Genomic DNA, 17,530 nt, shown 5'->3' on the forward strand with positions numbered 1-17,530 from the left:
GAGACCCGAGGCTGCAGCTGCTCGGTCTGTGGTTGTAGTGGAAGCCCCGGTCTCTGGATCTCGCTTTCTTTCCCAGGGACTGGGTGACTTGTCCAGATCTGTGTGTTTTCTTTCACAGACTCATGCTCCTTTGCAGTGTTGTCCTTTCTCTACTGAATCTCCAACTGCAGTGCTCAGCTGTTTTCCCATCTTCCCTTCCAGGCCGAGGACAAGAAAATGGCACTTCCCGCAGGGCTGTCAGCTGCAGAGAAAGCCGACGCCCACGAGGAAGACGAGCTTCAGGCTGCTGAAGAGGTGAGTGGTCCATGTAGCCCCTGAGGTTTCCGCCTAAGTCTTTGGGGGAAATCTCGCTTTCATCCGCAGCTTTCCAGGATGGCCAGCTGCCTCCCACAGCCAGCTGCTGCTGGCTGGCCTTTCGCGCCCTTTTCAGCTTCCTTTCATCACCTCTCATGAGGCTCACCATAAAACGAGACCGGCTGAAATAGCCCTTGGATTCCACTGCGAAGACCTGTTTCGACACCCTGCTTAAGTCTTGTGTGGTCAGACCTGCTCACTGCTACCTCTCCCCGTTCTTCTTTTAGCAGCGTATTCAGTCCCTGATGACCAAGATGACTGCCATGGCACGTGAGGAGGTGAGGCAAGCGTGGTCATGTGAGTGGGCGTGGTGTGGAGGTGGAGACTTGGCACCACCCCGGCTCTGCTATGAGGGGGCCTCTTCCGAGTGTCCACCTTCAGGGCCCTCTCGTTTCAGCACCCTGCTTCCCGTTTCCTTGGGATCTTTCTTTTGGAAACCATTTATACATGCACGGTGTTGCCGTCCATGGGAACCTCTAGGAGGGAGATTTGAAGGACCCATGTGAAGACAGGATGTCCCAGCTGGGATGGCATCACAGGGCCTCTGCAGGACAGCTGTGGTTCAGCCCTGCCTCTCCATAACTGCATGTGGCATCCCATGCCAAAGGAGCCCTTGTTTCCCTCCTACACCATCTAGGTAGATGATAGGGTCCTAAATTTATATTCACTCTTCCCAGAGCTCATGACCTGTGTAAAAGGTTTAACCAAGTGCCTTGAAAGGAGAATTCCTTTTTAGGGCAGGAGGGGCCTGTGGCAGTCAAGAGATAGTTCAGGAATTCTGAGATCCCTTTTCCTCTCCCATTTGTCCTTTTTTCCTCTGAGTCCTATGCCTGCCAAGTTCCCTTCAGGCTCTTTTTAGTGATCCTCAGCAGTAAAAACCCTGGAATGATTTTCCAGGATACCCAGAGTCCGAGGAGAATCTAACATAGTCTGCTGAGTGACTCAGGAGGGGGGAGGTGACTTAACCTTTGCCCTGAAGCTTGTTTTCTCCCTTCCGTGTTTCCGAACACATGAGCAAAAGCCAAATTATTTTTTCCCCTGGGAATATTATCTGTTTTACTTTAATAGTGTTCAGGGTTTCCAGTGGTGTGAAAGACAGTGCACGGCCTTGAGAACACACCCCCCCTGTGATTGCAGAGCCGTCTGACCGCCAGCTCCGTGGGCCAGATCGTGGGCCTCTGCTCTGCCGAGATCAAGCAGATTGTGTCTGAGTATGCAGAGAAGGTATGTGGGGACCCAGCTGGAGCCTTTGCCTCAGATGATGCCCCAGGGACTTCTCCTGCTTCCCTCCCCCCTCCCAGCAGTGAGGGAGGCAAGTTGTAATTCATCAGCCACGTTTGTCCAAAACACACCGTGCAGAGCCATCCGCAACTGCCGTTAGCTGAATTCATTTTCTTCTGCAGTGCCTATTTTTCTATAAATATAAAGAGAAAACCTGTCTCTCAGAGCAATTATTGCATCTGATAAATGGATGTGTTAGGTACAGCACCTGCATTTTTCCTTCTCTACCAGGCTTCTTATAACTTGGGCTCAGTTTGGTGATGGGGCTGAGGGATGAAACTTTGCCACTTAGGAGATAAACCCCATAAGTCAGCCAAGCCCAAGGCAAAATTTTGTGTTCTGCTTTATTAAAAGGGTATAGAATGAACAAAAGCCTGAAAGTCATATTTCAGCGTTAGATTTTTTTCCATCCTAAGAATAGGCAGCAGGACCTTGAATATTTCAGGGAGACAGTGATTAATCATTTTGCACATAACTGATTCTGGTCTGGCTGAAATGTAGTATCGGTAAAATCAGATTTACAGGACATTGTTTCACATCCTTCCTTCCCCAGCCCTACTCAGGCTGCCCCACTAAAACGCTGATGTCTGTTGAAGCATCCAGCTTTGCCTTCCCTGTCTCAAAAGCCTTGATGACAAATTAGCTCTGCCCTGACCCTCTGAGCAATATTCTTCTGAAGCAGTTGCACAGATGATGTAGTTGAGGAACAGGTGCCACCTGTAATCTGGTAGTTATAATCTGCTGTAAACACAGCAGGTGGTCATCTCCCGCCAAGTGAGGGGCCTTCTGAGCAAGACTGAGTAAAACGGTACAGAGTAGTGCTTACCAGAGGGGAGGAAGGCGGAGGGAGGGCGAAATGGGTAAAGGGAGTCAACAGTACGGTGACGGATGGAAACAACTTTTGTTGGTGAACACACTTTCAGAAGTCAAAATAAAATGTTGTACACATAAATTCATGTAATGTTATGAACCAGCTTTTTAAAAATGGCATAGAATGTCTGGGGAATGGAGTTCTGTTGTTTTCCCCACCCTCCAAATCAATGCTTCTTAACATGGGTTTTCTAATCCAACTTTCATAGAATCCAGAGTATCCTGTATTTTAATTTTCCACCTAGAAGAGGTGACAGTTGTCAAAGTGTCATCTGAGATTTGACCGGAAAAAGATTTAGGTCATCCTAAAAGTACCAGTAAAATCAAAAGACTTGAAGACATAGTTGTGGAAAGAGTGATTAATTCACTGCCCTAAGAAGAAGTTATCTTGGTGTGCAGTCAGCACACACACCTGGATGGCAAGAGGGTGAGTCTGTGCCTGCCCTTAGGTTGCCACATAGCATTGCTGAATCCAGTTTTTACAAAAAGACAAATGGATGGGGCACTCACTGCGGTCCCTACAGGGACTCTGATTTTTATCTTCATACTTGCCCACTGCAAGCAGGTAGGAGCTCAGACTATAAGAGGGGACGCAAGTAGGCAGACCCTCCTTAGTTTACCTGTCCTTGCTCGCGAGTCTTGAAGCTTACCTGTCTTCCCCATCAGCTCAGCAATTCCTGCTGGGTCTCTGTCCCCTGAGCGTTCCCTACCTCACCCTTGTACAGTGATCTGATGGCTGCATTCCGTATTCTTGATTCTCCACATCTGTTCTGTTCTTCCAGAAAAGAGTGAAATAGTAGTTTTGGACAGGTCTGTTTCCAAGGACGTATATAATTAAAACTTCTCGTGGAGAATTGGAGTTCACCAGTTCATTGCTTGATTGTCTGTGTTGTTTGCATTAAATATATAGCATTAAAGACGAGAGCTTTTAAAATTAAATTGCCTTTAATCCTGTTCCTGTATCACAGTTATTTCACGTTTGCATATTTAATCCAGTGTTTGTCCCCAGTTAACCATGGTAACACCTAGTTGCAATCATCCTGTGTGTCTAAAAGAGGTAGAACAGTGTAGTTACAAACACAGCATTGGAGTCCTTTCTTGGTTCATGTCTGTCTCCTCAACTTCCCAGCTCTGTGACCTTGGGCAGTTTATTTAACTTCTTTGCTCTAGTATCTCCATCTATAAAATGGGAATAATACAGCTTTCCTGGCATGGCGTTGTGAAGATTAAATGAAATGTGAACAAAATGCCTAAAACAGTTCCTGGCACGTTACAGCCAGGCTTTATTTGCACTTTTACAATCTGCTTTTTTTTTTTTTTTTGGTCACATCAAATTCTAAACATTTTCCATGTTTCTAGTCTTCAAAATAGTTTTTACATGGATCTGATAAAATAATTCATTACATTTCAGCTCATTTTTTATTATGTTTAATCCTTTAACCTATGTAGAGTTCATTTTTATTTAGTCTAAATGTACATCCAGCCTAGTTTTCCTGCTCCTATCCACTTAATATCATTTATCAAATAATTTCTTTATACTCATTTGGAGATACTTTGTTATATTTTTGTATTTTAGATCTAATTTAAACTATGTATTTTCTTGCTGTATTGGTTTATACTTCTATTTTTATGCAAGTTCCATGGTAAAATCATGTTTGCTTTTTTTGTTTTTGTTATTTGCTTTATTTGTTTGCTGTAGTCTTGTCAATGTTCTCCAGCCAGAGACCACTAGGAACATACCCATAGTTGAACAAGTTGGGTTTATTGCTGGTTGCAGTGAGGGAGACCACACACCAATGGGGAATCATACAGCATCTCAATAAGGAGGCATTAGGAAAGACTTACGGGATTCAGACTTGTTTTAGGGGATTTGGGGGAAGGTTCAAGAAAGTAGAGCTTTGCTCTGTGTTGTATGCCTTAAGGAGGGGCAATTCAGTGAATGGAATCTAAAGAAATCTGTGAGACGAGGGAAGTGAATCAAGGTTAAAGCTGTATGCCCGTGTTAGCTGGTACAGGGGGATGTTTGATCATTGAGGGGATTTGAACAATGTTCAGGGTTTTGTCCGTGTACAAACATGATTACAGAGTGGTCGGTCCTTGTGGTGGTCTGATGTCGCTGTTCTCTGGAATTATTTATATTCAACACCGAAGCCTCGTATGCGTGCAGGCCAGCTCCCAGCAACATCAAGGCCTTGCTGAGAGTACCAGATTAGCTCTCAGATGTCAGGGGCTGCTTTTCTCTTTCTCTGAATTTAGTTATGTATTGCTGCACAGGAATATTACACAAATGCGGTGGCCTAAAATAACATAGTTTATTACTGCACTTGCTGTGGGTCGGTGGTTGGCACAGCGTGGCAGGGTCCTTTGTTTCAGATTCTTACAAGATTACAGTGAAGGTGCTGACCTGGCCTGCAGTCTCCTCTGAGGCTTGACTGGAGAAGGATCCACTTCCAAGTTCACATGGTTGTTGGCAGCATTCAGTTCCTTGACACCCTTTGGCTGAGGTCAGCAGTTCTGGCTGTCAGCTGGAGGCTACCCTCAGTTCCTTGCCAGATGGGCCTCCCCAACATCGCTTATTTCATCAAAGCCAGCAAAGGAAGCACCTCCCCACAAGACAGACATTACAGTTTTATGTGACATAATTATGTACATGCATCCCACCGCGTTTGCAGAGACTGTGGGGCTCCGTTAGGGTTGCCCACCACAGCGTATTTGTTTTTAATCTTACTGTCATAAATTGGGCTGAAACAGGGCACTGGCAATTCATCTAAAAACCCATGCCCCTACCTTCCTGGCCTCAGTAATGAAACCCTTGAAAGTAGAGATGGGATTGAGGAATGCTCAGGAGGAAAGCCTTTGGTGGCACTTGAAAGAAACCCAAATTAGGCTGAGATCAGGATGGATTTTTGCTTGGTGAAGAAAAGGGACACGATAATTTCGGGAGGATGAAAGTGTGAAAGTGATTTTGTGACTAGGGAATGAATCAAACAGCCTGCCTGGTGCGAGTGGTTGGAAAGTCGACAGGCATTGAGAGATAAAAATGAAGTAAAAAAGATGTGCAGGCTTCTCTTTCGTTTGTAAAGTTCACAGGTTCTTACAACAGTGTAACATGGTACGTAATCAGTGTTTCTCAGAGCAAGTCCCTGAGATACATAACTCAATTTAATATGGTTCCTGTAAAGCAGGGAAGAGGAATGTGAATAAGCTTCCAGATATATAATTCATGAGTGTCAGCAGGCTCCAGCCGGGGAGCACCATCTCCCTTTGTTTCCAGAGGGTGACACTCTTCCCAGAATGTACTTGGTGAGGCGCCACTGTGCTTCGTGGTGTTACTATCCAACACGCTCACTGCATCGTAGCATTCATTTTTACAGGGAAGAAGAATCTAGTACGGCGATTTGCAGAAAACTAAAAGCTTGACTGTCCCCAAAATACTTCCACTCTACTATCCCAGAAGGAAGGAAAGGAAGCTGAGCCAGGCAAGGCTGGGCCAGGGAAGGTGCAGGGTGCCTAGAAAGGCAGGAAGGGAGTCTCCTCAATGCCACATGTTAATCAACTGTACACCATTTTGACTCATCTGCAACTAAACCATTCTTGGTCAACATCTCCCTGAGACAGGATCTGAAAACATTTTGTACATCTAGAGGCACAGATCTGTCTTGGGGAATCAGAAGAATCTACCCTGAGTGCCTTCTCAGTGCCAGGTACTTAAAAAAAATTTTTTTTTATTAAAGTATAGTTGATTTACAACATTACATTACTTTCGGGTGTACAGCATAGTGATTCAGTATTTTATAGACTATACTCTGTTTAAAGTTATTACAAAATAATGGCTGTATTTCCCTGTGCTGTACAATGTGTCCTTGTTGCTTATTTATCTTATACGTAGTACTTTGTATCTCTTAATCCCATACCCCTATCTTGTCCCTCCCCCAACCCCTCTCCCTACTGGTAACCACTAGTTTGTTTTCCATATCTGTGCATTTGTTTTTTTTTAGATTCTATATATAAGTGATAACATACAGTATTTGTCTTCCTGTCTTATTTCACTGAGCATAATACTCTCTAGGTCCATCCACGTTTTTGCAGGTGGCAGAATTTCATTTTTTATGGCTGAGTAATATTCCATTGTGTGTGTGTGGGGGGTGTGTGTGTGTGTATATACACCACATCTTCTTCATTCATCTGTTGATGGACACTCAGGTTGCTTCCACATCTTGGCTATTGTATAAATAATGCTGCTGTGAACATTGGGGTGCATATATCTTTTTGAATTAGCATTTTCGGTTTTTTTGGATATATACCTATGAGTGGAATTACTGGTTATATGGTAGTTCTATTTTTAGGCTTTTGAGGAACCTCCATACTGTTTTCCATAGTGGCTGTATCAATTTACATTCCCATTAGTAGTGTACAAGTGTTCCCTTTTCTCCACATCCTCACCGAAATGTGTTATTTGTAGACTTTTTGATGATAGCCATTCTGACAGATGTGTGATAGCTCATTGTGGTTTTGATTTGCATTTTTCTAATAATTAACGATGTTGAACATCTTTTCGTTTGCCTGTTAGCCATCTGTATGTCTTCTTTGGAAAATGTCTGTTCAGATCTTCTGCCAACTTTTTAATTGGGTTGTTTGGTTTTTTGATATTGAGTTGTATGAGCTGTTTCGTATTTTGAATACTAACCCCTTATCGGTAATATCACTTGCACATATTTTCTCCCATTCCAACAGTTGTCTTTTCATTTTGTCAGTGGTTTCCTTTGCTATGCAAAAGCTTTTAAGTGTAATTAGGTCCCATTTGTTTATTTTTGCTTTTATTTTTTTTGCCTTAGGAGACAGATCCAAAAAAATATTGCTACGATTTATGTCACAGAGTGTTCTGCCTATTTTCTCTTCCAGGAGTTTCACGGTTTCAGGTCTCACATTTAGGTCTTTAATTCATTTCGAGTTTGTTTTTGCATATGGTGTTGGGAAATGTTCTATTCTTATTCTTTTACATGTAGCTGTCCAGTTTTCCCAGCATCACTTGTTGAAGAGACTGTCTTTTCTCCATTGTATGTTCTTGCCTCCTTTGTCGTAGATGAATTGATCATAGGTGTGTGGATTTATTTCTGGGCTTTCTGTTCTGTCGCGTTGATCTACGTGTCTGTTTTTGTACCAGAACCATGCTGTTTTTGATTTCTGTAGCTTTGTAGCATAGTCTGAAGTTAGGGAGCATGATACCTCCAGCTTTGTTCATTTTTCTCGAGAGTGTTTTAGCACTTTGGAATCTTTTATGGTTCCATATAAATTTTAGGATTATTTGTTCTAGCTCTGTGGAAAGTGTCATGGGTATTTTGATAGGGATTGCATTAATCTGTAGATTGCTTTGGGTAGTATGGCCATTTTAATAATATTAATTCTTCCAATCCAAGAGCACAAGATATCTTTCCATTTCTTTGAATTATCTTCAATTTCCTTTATCAGTGTTTTATAATTTTCAGAATATAGTTCTTTCACCTCCTTGGTTAAGTTTATTCCTAGGTATTTTTTTTTTTGACACAATTTTAAATGGGATTTTTTTTTTAACTTTCTCTTTCTGAGAGTTCATTATAAGTATATAGAAATGCAACAGATTTCTGTATATTAATCTTGTATCCTGCAACCTTACTGAATTCATTTATTAGTTCTAATAGTTTTTTTGGTGGAGACTTTAGGATTTTCTTTATATAGTGCCATGTCATCTGCAAATAGTAACGGTTTTACATCTTCCCTTCCAATTGGATGTCTTGCTTTCTTTCTTTTTTCTTCCTTCCTTCCTTCTTCCTTTCTTTCTTTCTTCCTTCGTTTCTTGTCTGATTGCTGTGGTTAGGACTTCCAATACTATGTTAAATAGAATTGGTAAGAGTGGACATTCTTCTCTTGTTCCTGATTTTAGGGGAAAGGCTTTCAGCTTTTTCTCATTGAGTATGATGTTAGCTGTGGGTTTATCATAAATGGCCTTTATTATGTTGAGATATATTCCCTTTATACCCACTTTGAGAGTTTTAATCATGAATGGATGTTGAATTCTGTCAAATGCTTTCTCTGCATCTATGATCATGTGGTTTTTATCTTTCCTTTTGTTAATGTGGTATATAACATTGACTGATTTGCAAATGTTGGACCATCCTTGAAATCCTGGAATAAATCCCACTTGAGCATGGTGTATGATTCTTTGTATGTGTTGTTGGATTCAGTTTCCTAATGTTTCATTGAGGATTTTTGCATCTACATTTATCAAAGATACTGGCTTGTAATTTTCTTCTTTTGTAGTGTCTTTGTCTGGCTTTGGTATCTGGGTAATGATGGCCTCATAGAATGAATTTGGGAGTTTTTCGGAATAGTTTGGGAAGGATAGGTATAAGTTCTTTGTATGTTTGGTAGAATTTCCCAGTGAAGCCATCAGGTCCTGGACTTTTCTTTGCAGGGAGTTTTTTTTATTCTGTTTCACATCTAGTAATCTGTCAAATTATCTGTTTATTCTTGACTCAGTTTTGGCAGGCTGTATGTTTCTAGAAACTTAGACGTCTGTTTCTTCTAAGTTGTCCAATTTGTTGGCATAGAACTGTTCATAGCATTCTCTTATGATTTTTGTATATCTGTGGCATCATCTGTTATTTCTTCTCTTTCATTTCTTGTTTTGTTTATTTGGGTCCTCTTTCTTTTTTCTTCTTGGTGAACCTGGCTAAAGCTTTATCAATTTTGTTTATCTTTTCAAAAAAAAAGACAGCTGTTAGTTTCATGAATTTTTTTCCATTGTTCTTTTGGTCTCTATTTATTTCCTCTCTTATCTTTATTATTTCCTTCCTTCTGCTGACTTTAGACTTTGTTCTTCTTTCTCTAATTTCTCTAGATGTTAGGTTAGGTTGTTTATTTGAGGTTTTTCTTGTTTCTTCTAGAAGGCCTGTATCACTATAAGCTTCCCTTTTAGAGCTGCTTTTGCTGCGTCCCATAGATTTTTTAAAGTTGTGTTTCCATTTTCATTTGTCTTGAGGTATTTTCTGATTTTCTCTTTGATTTTATTATTGGTTTTTTAGTAGCATGTTGTTTAGTCTCCACGTGTTTGTGCTTTTCCTATTTTTCTTACTGTAATTGATTTCTAGTTTCATACTGTTGTGGTTGGGAAAAAATGCTTGATATAATTTCTGTCCTCTTAAAGTTGTTGGGACTTATTTTGTGGCCTAGCATGTGATCTGTCCTGGAGAGCTTTCCATGTGTACTTGAAAAGAACGTGTATTCTGCTGTTTTGAAATGGAGTGTCCTGTAGGTATCTATTAAATCCAACTGGTCGATTGTATCATTTAAGACCACTGTTGCCTTATTCATTTTCTCTCTGGGTGATCTGTCCATTGATGTAAGTGGGGTGCTAAAGTCCCCTACTATTATTGTATTATTGTCAATTTCTTCATTTATGTCTGTTAATATTTGCTTTATACTTTTTGGTGCTCCTGTATTGGGTGCATGCATATATGGTAACAAGTAATATATCCTCTCCTTGTATTGATCCCTTTATCATTATATAGTGCCCTTCTTTGTCTTTTGTTATAGACTTTATTTTAAAGTCTATTTTGTCTGATACGAGTATTGTTACACCTACTTTCTTGTCATTTCCATTTGCATAAAATATCTTTTTCCATCCCCTCATTTTCAGTCTGTATATGTCTTTAGCTCTGAAGTGAGTCTCTTGTAAGCAGTATATAAATGGGTCTTTTTTTTTTTTTTTAATCCAGTCACCTACCCTATGTCTTTTGATTGGAACATTTAGTCCATGGACATTTAAATTATTGATAGGTATATACTTATTTCTGTTTTATTACTTGTTTTCCTATTGTTTTTATAGTTCTTCTCTGTTCATTTCTTCTTCTTCTTGTTTCTTCCCTTGTGGTTCTTTAGTAGTATGCTTGTGTTTCCTTCTAGTTTTTGTGTATCTATTGCCGGTTTTTGATTTGTGGTTACCATGGGGTTCATATATCTTGGCTTATAACTGTATCTATTGATACTTGTTGTAAACTGATAGTCATTTAAGTCCAAACACATTTTAAAAGCTCTACAGTTTTTTACTCCCCTCCCCCATGTTTTGTGGTTTTGATGTCACATTTTACAGCTTCAGGTCTATCCCTTCACCATTTATTGTAGTCATAGTTGCTTTTCCAGTTTTTTGTCTTTAATCTTCATACTAGCTTATTTAAGTGGTTGATCCTCAGCCCTCACAGGGCGTTTTCCTAGTTGGATTTTTCCTTTTCTATAGATTCTTACTTCTTGTTATAGCCTTTTCTTTTCCACTTAGAGAAGACCCCTTAACATTTCATTTAGGGTAGGTTTAGCATTGATGAACTCTCTTAGTTTTTGCTTATCTGAGGAGTTCTTTGTTTCTCCTTCAATTCTAAATGATAAACTTGTTGGGTAGAGTATCCTGGGTTGCAGGTTTTTCCCTCTCAGCATTTTGAGTATATCATGCCACTCCCTCTATCCTGCAAAGTTTCTGCAGAAAAATCAGCTGATAGCCTTGTATATGACTCTGTTTTTCTCTTGCTGCCTTTAGAATTCTCTTTATTTTTAACTTTTGCCATTTTAATTATGATATGTCTTGGCATGGGTCTGATTGAGTTCATCTTGGTTGGGCCCCTCTGTGGCTTCCTATACCTTAATATCTGTTTCCTTCTTCAGGTTTGGGAATTATTCAACCATAATTTCATCAAATATATTTTTGGCTCCCTTCTCCTACTGGAACCCCTACAATGTGAATGTTGGTAATGCCTGGTGTTATCTCAGAGATCTTTTAAACTGTCCTCATTTTTTCATATTTGGTTTTTTCTTTTTGCTGTTCTAAGTGGGTGACTTCCATAATTCTATCTTCCAGATCACTTATGCGTCCTTCTGTATCACTTAGTCTGCTCTTAATTCCTTATAGTGTTTTTCATTTGTTATTGTATTTTTCACTTCTGACTGGTTCTTTTTTATATTTTCTAGTTCCTTGTTAAAATTCTCACTGTGTTCATCTATTCTTTTCCCTAATTCAGTTAGCATTCTTATTACTAATGCTTTGAATTCTTTATCTGGTAATTTGTTTACTTCTATTTCATTATTTATTTTTTCAGGGGTTTCTCTTGCTCTTTCAGTTGAGACCAGTTCCTCTGCCTTCTCATTTTGCTTAACTTTCTCTGCCTCTATGAACTTACATGAAACAGTAGTTATCTGTTACAGTCCTGAAGGGTGTCCTTATGTGGGAGTGTCCCTATACAGACTACATTTGCCTTCTGCCTTTGGTGGGAGAGCTGGATTTGACCTCAAAGCAAGTCACATCTTTCCTCAGGGTGTGCTGGCAGCTCTCACCTTGGTAGAAGGTGGAGCTATAGATGGAGGGGCTAAAGCTGGAGCCAGCTGTGAGCTCAGGCTTCCCCTCTGCTCTGTGGCCGTTACTGCCCTATCAGGGGCAGGGTCAGATCCGCAGTTGCTGTAGCAGAAGCCCTGAGGGTTGGCTCCAAGCCGGCTCTGTTCCCTTTAAGTGTGTGCTCTCCCGTTTCTCAGCACTGGGACCCTTGCCCCAGACGGGGGAGCAGTGCTGGAGCGAGAGGGGCCTGTGTGGGCTCTCAGCTCATGATGGGGCGCGGGCTGTGGCGACCTAGCCACAGACAGAGGTCAGGGCTGCTTCCCTGAGCCGCCTGTGCAAGCACCGCAGTGGCTGCTCCCACCCTGCTCCGACGCAGCCTCGGGGCCACGTCTTCTCTGTCCCTCACAGCCAGCCCCTGCCCCCAGCCTCTGCCTCCCCCGCCCTGTTGTGGAGCCATGCCGCAGGCAGATGGGGCCCATGTGGGCTCTCGGTCTCTATCGGGGTGGGGGCTGTGGAGTCCAGGTGCCGTCAGAGAGCAGGGCTGCTTCTGATGTGCTGGCTGAGCGAGTGCCAGCAGTGGCCGAGCTCTCTCCCCCGTCGTGACGGCCCTCAGTCCACTGTGGAGCTGCGATGTGAAGTAAGCCGGGCTAGGGTGTTCATGTGTCTCAGGCTGGGGCACATGCCGGGGTGGGAAACGAGGCAGCCACTGGAGCAGCCCTCCGTCCGCCCTCCACCCTGCCCTGAGAGCAAGCCACCGCAGACATGCTTCTCACGAGCGGAGTGCAGGCTTCCCACAGCCCTCCTGTTTGTCCGTCCCACTGGCGCTCCAGTCAGCTCGAGGGGCTCGTCTTCCCGGTGCTGGACCCCGGGAACGGGGAGCCCAACATACAGCTTGAACTGCTCACTCCCCAGGGTGGATCTCCGCCCATGTAATCTCCCTTTTCCTCTGAGTCCCTTCCCAGGGGACCCGACCTGATTGCTTTTCTTCCCTTCCTGCCCGATTCCGTGTGGATCTTTCTTACAGCCTTGGTTGTACAGGAGTCTTTCTGCCAGTTTCCAGTTAGTTTTCAGTGAGAACTGTTCCGCCTGTAGGTGTGTTTTGGATGTGTTCATGGGAGAGGTGAGTTCCACTTCTACTCCACCATCTTGATCGAGCTCCGTTCCGGGTACTTTTTGTACCACTATCTTATTTAATTTTCAGAAGAGCATGCTGCCTCCTTGCTTGTAATCCTCTGCCTTCCTGCATCATTATGTTGATACTTACTCACATGCAATTGAAGCTACCTGTTTATGTGTACGTGGGCCACACTTTACTCTCCTCTGTAACCTCGGAGCCTCACCAAGCGCCTGGCAGTGTTGGTGCTCAGTACGTAAGCGTGTGCTATTATATCTGTTTTGCAGATGGGATGATCATCAGAGGGGTTAAGTAGCTTGTCTGCTACCGTGTAGCTAATAAGTTCCAGGTTTGCATACAGGACTGTCTGACTTTGAAACCTGTCTCTGTGGCAGGGTGGAGTGTCCTCAGGGGGGCAGCAGTGACGGCCTCCTTGGCCATCTTTAGTGTCTGCCTCCCAGGCTTTGCAGTGACCAGGCCTCTTTAGACTCTCCCACTGTCTGACTGCCCACTTGGGCTGAGTGGAGTGAAGAGGCCGGGTCCTGTTGGGAACTGGCCACAGAAATAAGTAAAAAAGAAACTGACGCAGCCCAAGCACTCACACACAGTCACACCTAAGCTACTAAAAACGGGGGGATTTTCTGTTTGGGGTATGTGAGTGGCTCTTCATATCACTGGAAAATGCCACATTAAAATATTCTCATCCAGCTCTCCAGAGTGTAACATCCTAGCCAGAAGACTGTCAACATCTTGATCTTATTTTAAGGTGAGATGCATTTGGGGTCATCAGGGGACTTATTTGTGGAGGAAATTCTGTTTTCTCAATAGGTTTTGGAAACTTTCCTATCCAGCACAGGGACCTTGCCTGCATCAGAAGGTCATGGGGGTGCTTAGCAACTAGGAGACCCTGACTTTCGTTAGAGAATCTGTCCTGAGCTGAGCTGGAACCAGTGTGATTTCTAATAAGCTTAGGTATGAATGATTCTAATCTCATCACCTGACTCCACCCGAAAAACTTTTCTTCTAGCAGCATTAGCACATAGGGTTGGGGAAGAAGTGCGGTACAGGGGAGGAGGTGCCCTCTCAGGGCCCTTCTACTGTGGCCGCAGATAGAAAAACCCAGGTTGGGATTCGGGGGGGGGTCGCGAGGTCGGGGAGGATTTTTAAGCCCCTTCCTTCTAGGCTTCATTTTTTCACTTAAGGTCACAGATGTTAGACAGGTCATATTCCAGATCTGTAAACTTCTGGAGGGCCAAGATTTCATCTTTCATCTCTGTGTTCCTGTTGCCTGGCACATAATAATACTCGCCCGTAGTTACGGGTGCCTCTCCTTCCCAAGGCTTTTCTCTGAAGTGTGGGTCAGCTCCTTGTCGTCTCCTTCGTAGCACTGCTCACGAGGCACTATTTCATTTGTCTCTGCCTGTCTCCCAGGACTAGAATGTGTGCTGTCAGCCAGGGCTGGGTGCATTGTACATGCCCTGTGCCTAACGTAATGGGGTTTTCATAAACATCTGCTGAAGGAAGGAAAAAAGGAAGGGAGGAAGAAGAAGGAACGAGAAGAGCTTTCAGAACTCTCTCTTGCTCTGTCACGATGGAGGCTTGGGGAGAATGTGGCGGGTACAGCACCTTTATGGATGAGCGGGTGTTACCTGACTAGACCGTGAGAGCTGTGTCTTTTCCCACGTTTCCAGTGCCTATCACTGTGCCCCAGTAAAGGTTAGCTGATGAAACAAAGGAAGGTGGGGAGAGAGATTTAAAACAATCAGAATTTGGAGATGAAGGAACCCTGTATATCTGGAGAGAATATGCTAATATGTTTGTGTCTCCAAACTGCTCCAAGATTTCCTAAATTCTGAGTTATGTAACACAGAAACTAACAGCAAAGAGAATGATACTAGCTAATGAGTTGTTGACCTGGGGGGATTGTCTCAAGTCACACAGCATAACTATACCTTTCAGGGTCTTTATCAGTTTGGATAAAGACATAGGAATTAGCTTCGTCAGATTTAAACGTCATTTAAAGCTAGAATAGAAAAGGTGGCTAATAGATTGGAGAATAGAATCAACATTCAAAAATATCTTAGACTGAAATGTTAAGCCCAAACAAATAAATTCATTTTTTAAGGAAGGTAAGAGTGAACTATTTTATTTCAGAAAAATCAGTCATACCAGTTAAGGATTTGATGAGGATGCCGTCCGACCTGACATTAGTTCATGGGGTAAAAGTGGGAGGTTTTGGATTTTGTTCACACCTCCTAAATATTAGCTGCATTCTGGGCAGATAGACTATATTGCTCACCTTGGGACCCAGAGCTGTGCATTGGACTCAGCAAGTTTACATGAATATGGGTCTTTGAAATTCATGGGACTTCGTTAGTGGGAGTCAAGAATATTGAAAAGCACATTTATGTATCTGGTTTCATTAATGGGAGCAGAGTGTAGATCAGGGAAAGTGAATGACCCCTTCCTGTCTGCAGTGCTCAGATTGCATTGGGAATGCTCGTAAAGGATTATGAGCTAGGGTATGTCCAGGGGATAGCCAAGATGGTGAAAGGAGCCGACATCTTATTATGAAAAGGAGAGAAGACAGAGCTGTGGATGCTTCTTGGTTAGAAAAGTTGGACTGTTACACGAGAGTGATTACACTTTATCTCTGTGGCTTCTGGGAGGAATGGGTATGTGTGTGTGAGTTTGCAGGTCCGTTTCTGCTGTTCGTTTCTGCCAGCTTTTTCTCATGATGCTTTGACTTCATGTGTGCTTTTGATTTTTGACTGTCAGTTCATACTGCTTGGAAATTTATCTGTAGAAATTCTTTGAGACCTAGAGTTGAAGCTCTGTTCTTCCAGAGAGGATTTTCTTTTGCTCTGACACGCATTTGGGCACACCCCAGCTCAGGCCCATTGTACACATAGTCTTGACTTGTAGGTTTTTTGGACCATCCAGGTAGTGTGTGAATTTAGATTATAGAACTGCATGAGGGCAAATCTGTTGTCACAGAATCTCATTGCAGATTTTTTTTTCCTCCTACATCTGTGTCAAGGATTATGCAAAGCAGTTGTTGAATTGTAAAAATCAAAGCCTGAGATCAACTGGTTTTGGCAAGTACTCTCAAGAAAAAAGCCAACCTCCATGGGTACACCTACCTCTTGGATTCCCACTTTTACTAACTTTTTGGCCTTTTAGGATTTCTTACATTCTTGCTAGTGCATAGATTTTTTTTCTTTAAGATTAAAAAAATAAATATTTTATATTGTCTGTTTACTTGTTTTCAGTGGGAGGGTTTGTCAAGGTCCAGAAACTGAAGTTCATCTATTCAGTATGGAGAACTTGTGGCACCCTCATGAGATAAGGATCTTTTATTATTGACAGCTTAGTAGCCATATTTTAGTGGGGGAATGGGAGAGGGATGACATAGGAGAGATTCCTGTATTAGGAAGGTTGATATGTAGATAACCTTTTGGGTCTCTTTCATTATGAAAGTATATAGTTTTAGCTAAAGTAATCATTTTTTTGTTTCTCTTAGGAATTTACTATTTTGAACTGGACTAATATTATCGAGTGACATTTATATCTGGTTCCCCTAAGAACAGAAATTGCAAACATCTGTCAGTTATTAGAAAACATTGAATCTGCACTAGAAGTCATCTTAATCCACGCTGTGGTTTTGAAAGCACGTTCTTAATCTGAAATTGTTGAACAAAATTAGATTGGCACTTTAGCCCCTGCTCTAATGTAAACACAAAGGAATATTTATAGATGGTTGGCATTCTTTGAGAGATGTTGGGCTTTTCAAGTAAAAATCAGTTAATATACCCCAGGGGCTTAATTTTTTTCTGTCCAGGATTGACTGTAAAGCCCGTTCTCCTTTCTCCATCTGTCCAACTTTGTTTCATCCTTTAGGATCCAACTTGGTGATCTTTAGTTTTCTTCCCACTGTGACTGTCAGTGAACAGAATGTCAGATGAGCCATACTGTTTCAAAGACCTGTTTCTGCCTTCATCGGTCTAGTTCTTTTGGCTTTGAGGAGGGTATTTGAAAGAAATGAAAAGTTTCAGTTACTTAATAAAAAGTGTGTTTGAAATATAGAGCAATCAGTTTTCCGTTGACTAGGTTAAGAACTCTCTTCAGTTTCAGCTCTGGAATAAATGATTTTTTTCTGTTACAAAAATAACTTCCCATTAAATAAAGCAGTTTGCATAGCACCATCTCTAGACTCAGGCAAATGGAGGAATTCACAAATTTATATGTACTGTGGGCCTGTTCATGTGCATATTATTCATTATAATTGCACTGGAGAAATGTCAGATGTGGAAATGGCACTTAATAGCCTGACATGTACATTAGTGCTTTGCAGATGCAAGTTTAAGGGGCTGCACAGAGCAATGAGAATTGCTACCTAGCAGCAAGAGAAAGGATTTTGAAAGCCCCCATGTTTGCTTGGGACATACACTGTCATAACAGAGATGGAATAGTAAGTTTGTATGGAGACATGAGCATCCTTTCGGTGCACTACAAGTATTTTCTCTCTGGCTGGTTGAAGCAGCTGTCTAGTGAGG

At 42.2% G+C, this 17,530-nt stretch overlaps 1 protein-coding gene across 2 annotated transcripts in view; it reads left to right on the forward strand.

Annotated features, from left to right (window-relative positions):
- The window catches only part of CCDC93 (coiled-coil domain containing 93), an 87,259-nt gene that overhangs the window by 36,568 nt on the left and 33,161 nt on the right, over positions 1 to 17,530 (forward strand). Inside the window, exons 9-11 of one of the 2 annotated variants that reach the window (XM_061183230.1) lie at positions 202 to 294; positions 582 to 632; positions 1,492 to 1,578. In XM_061183230.1, coding sequence (XP_061039213.1) covers positions 202 to 294; positions 582 to 632; positions 1,492 to 1,578 — 231 coding nt within the window. The remainder of the gene's footprint in view (positions 1 to 201; positions 295 to 581; positions 633 to 1,491; positions 1,579 to 17,530) is intronic. The other variant, XM_061183238.1, reaches the window with a different exon arrangement.

The sequence above is a fragment of the Eubalaena glacialis genome, chromosome 1, assembly GCF_028564815.1.
Source record: "Eubalaena glacialis isolate mEubGla1 chromosome 1, mEubGla1.1.hap2.+ XY, whole genome shotgun sequence".
NCBI classification, from domain to species: domain Eukaryota; kingdom Metazoa; phylum Chordata; class Mammalia; order Artiodactyla; family Balaenidae; genus Eubalaena; species Eubalaena glacialis.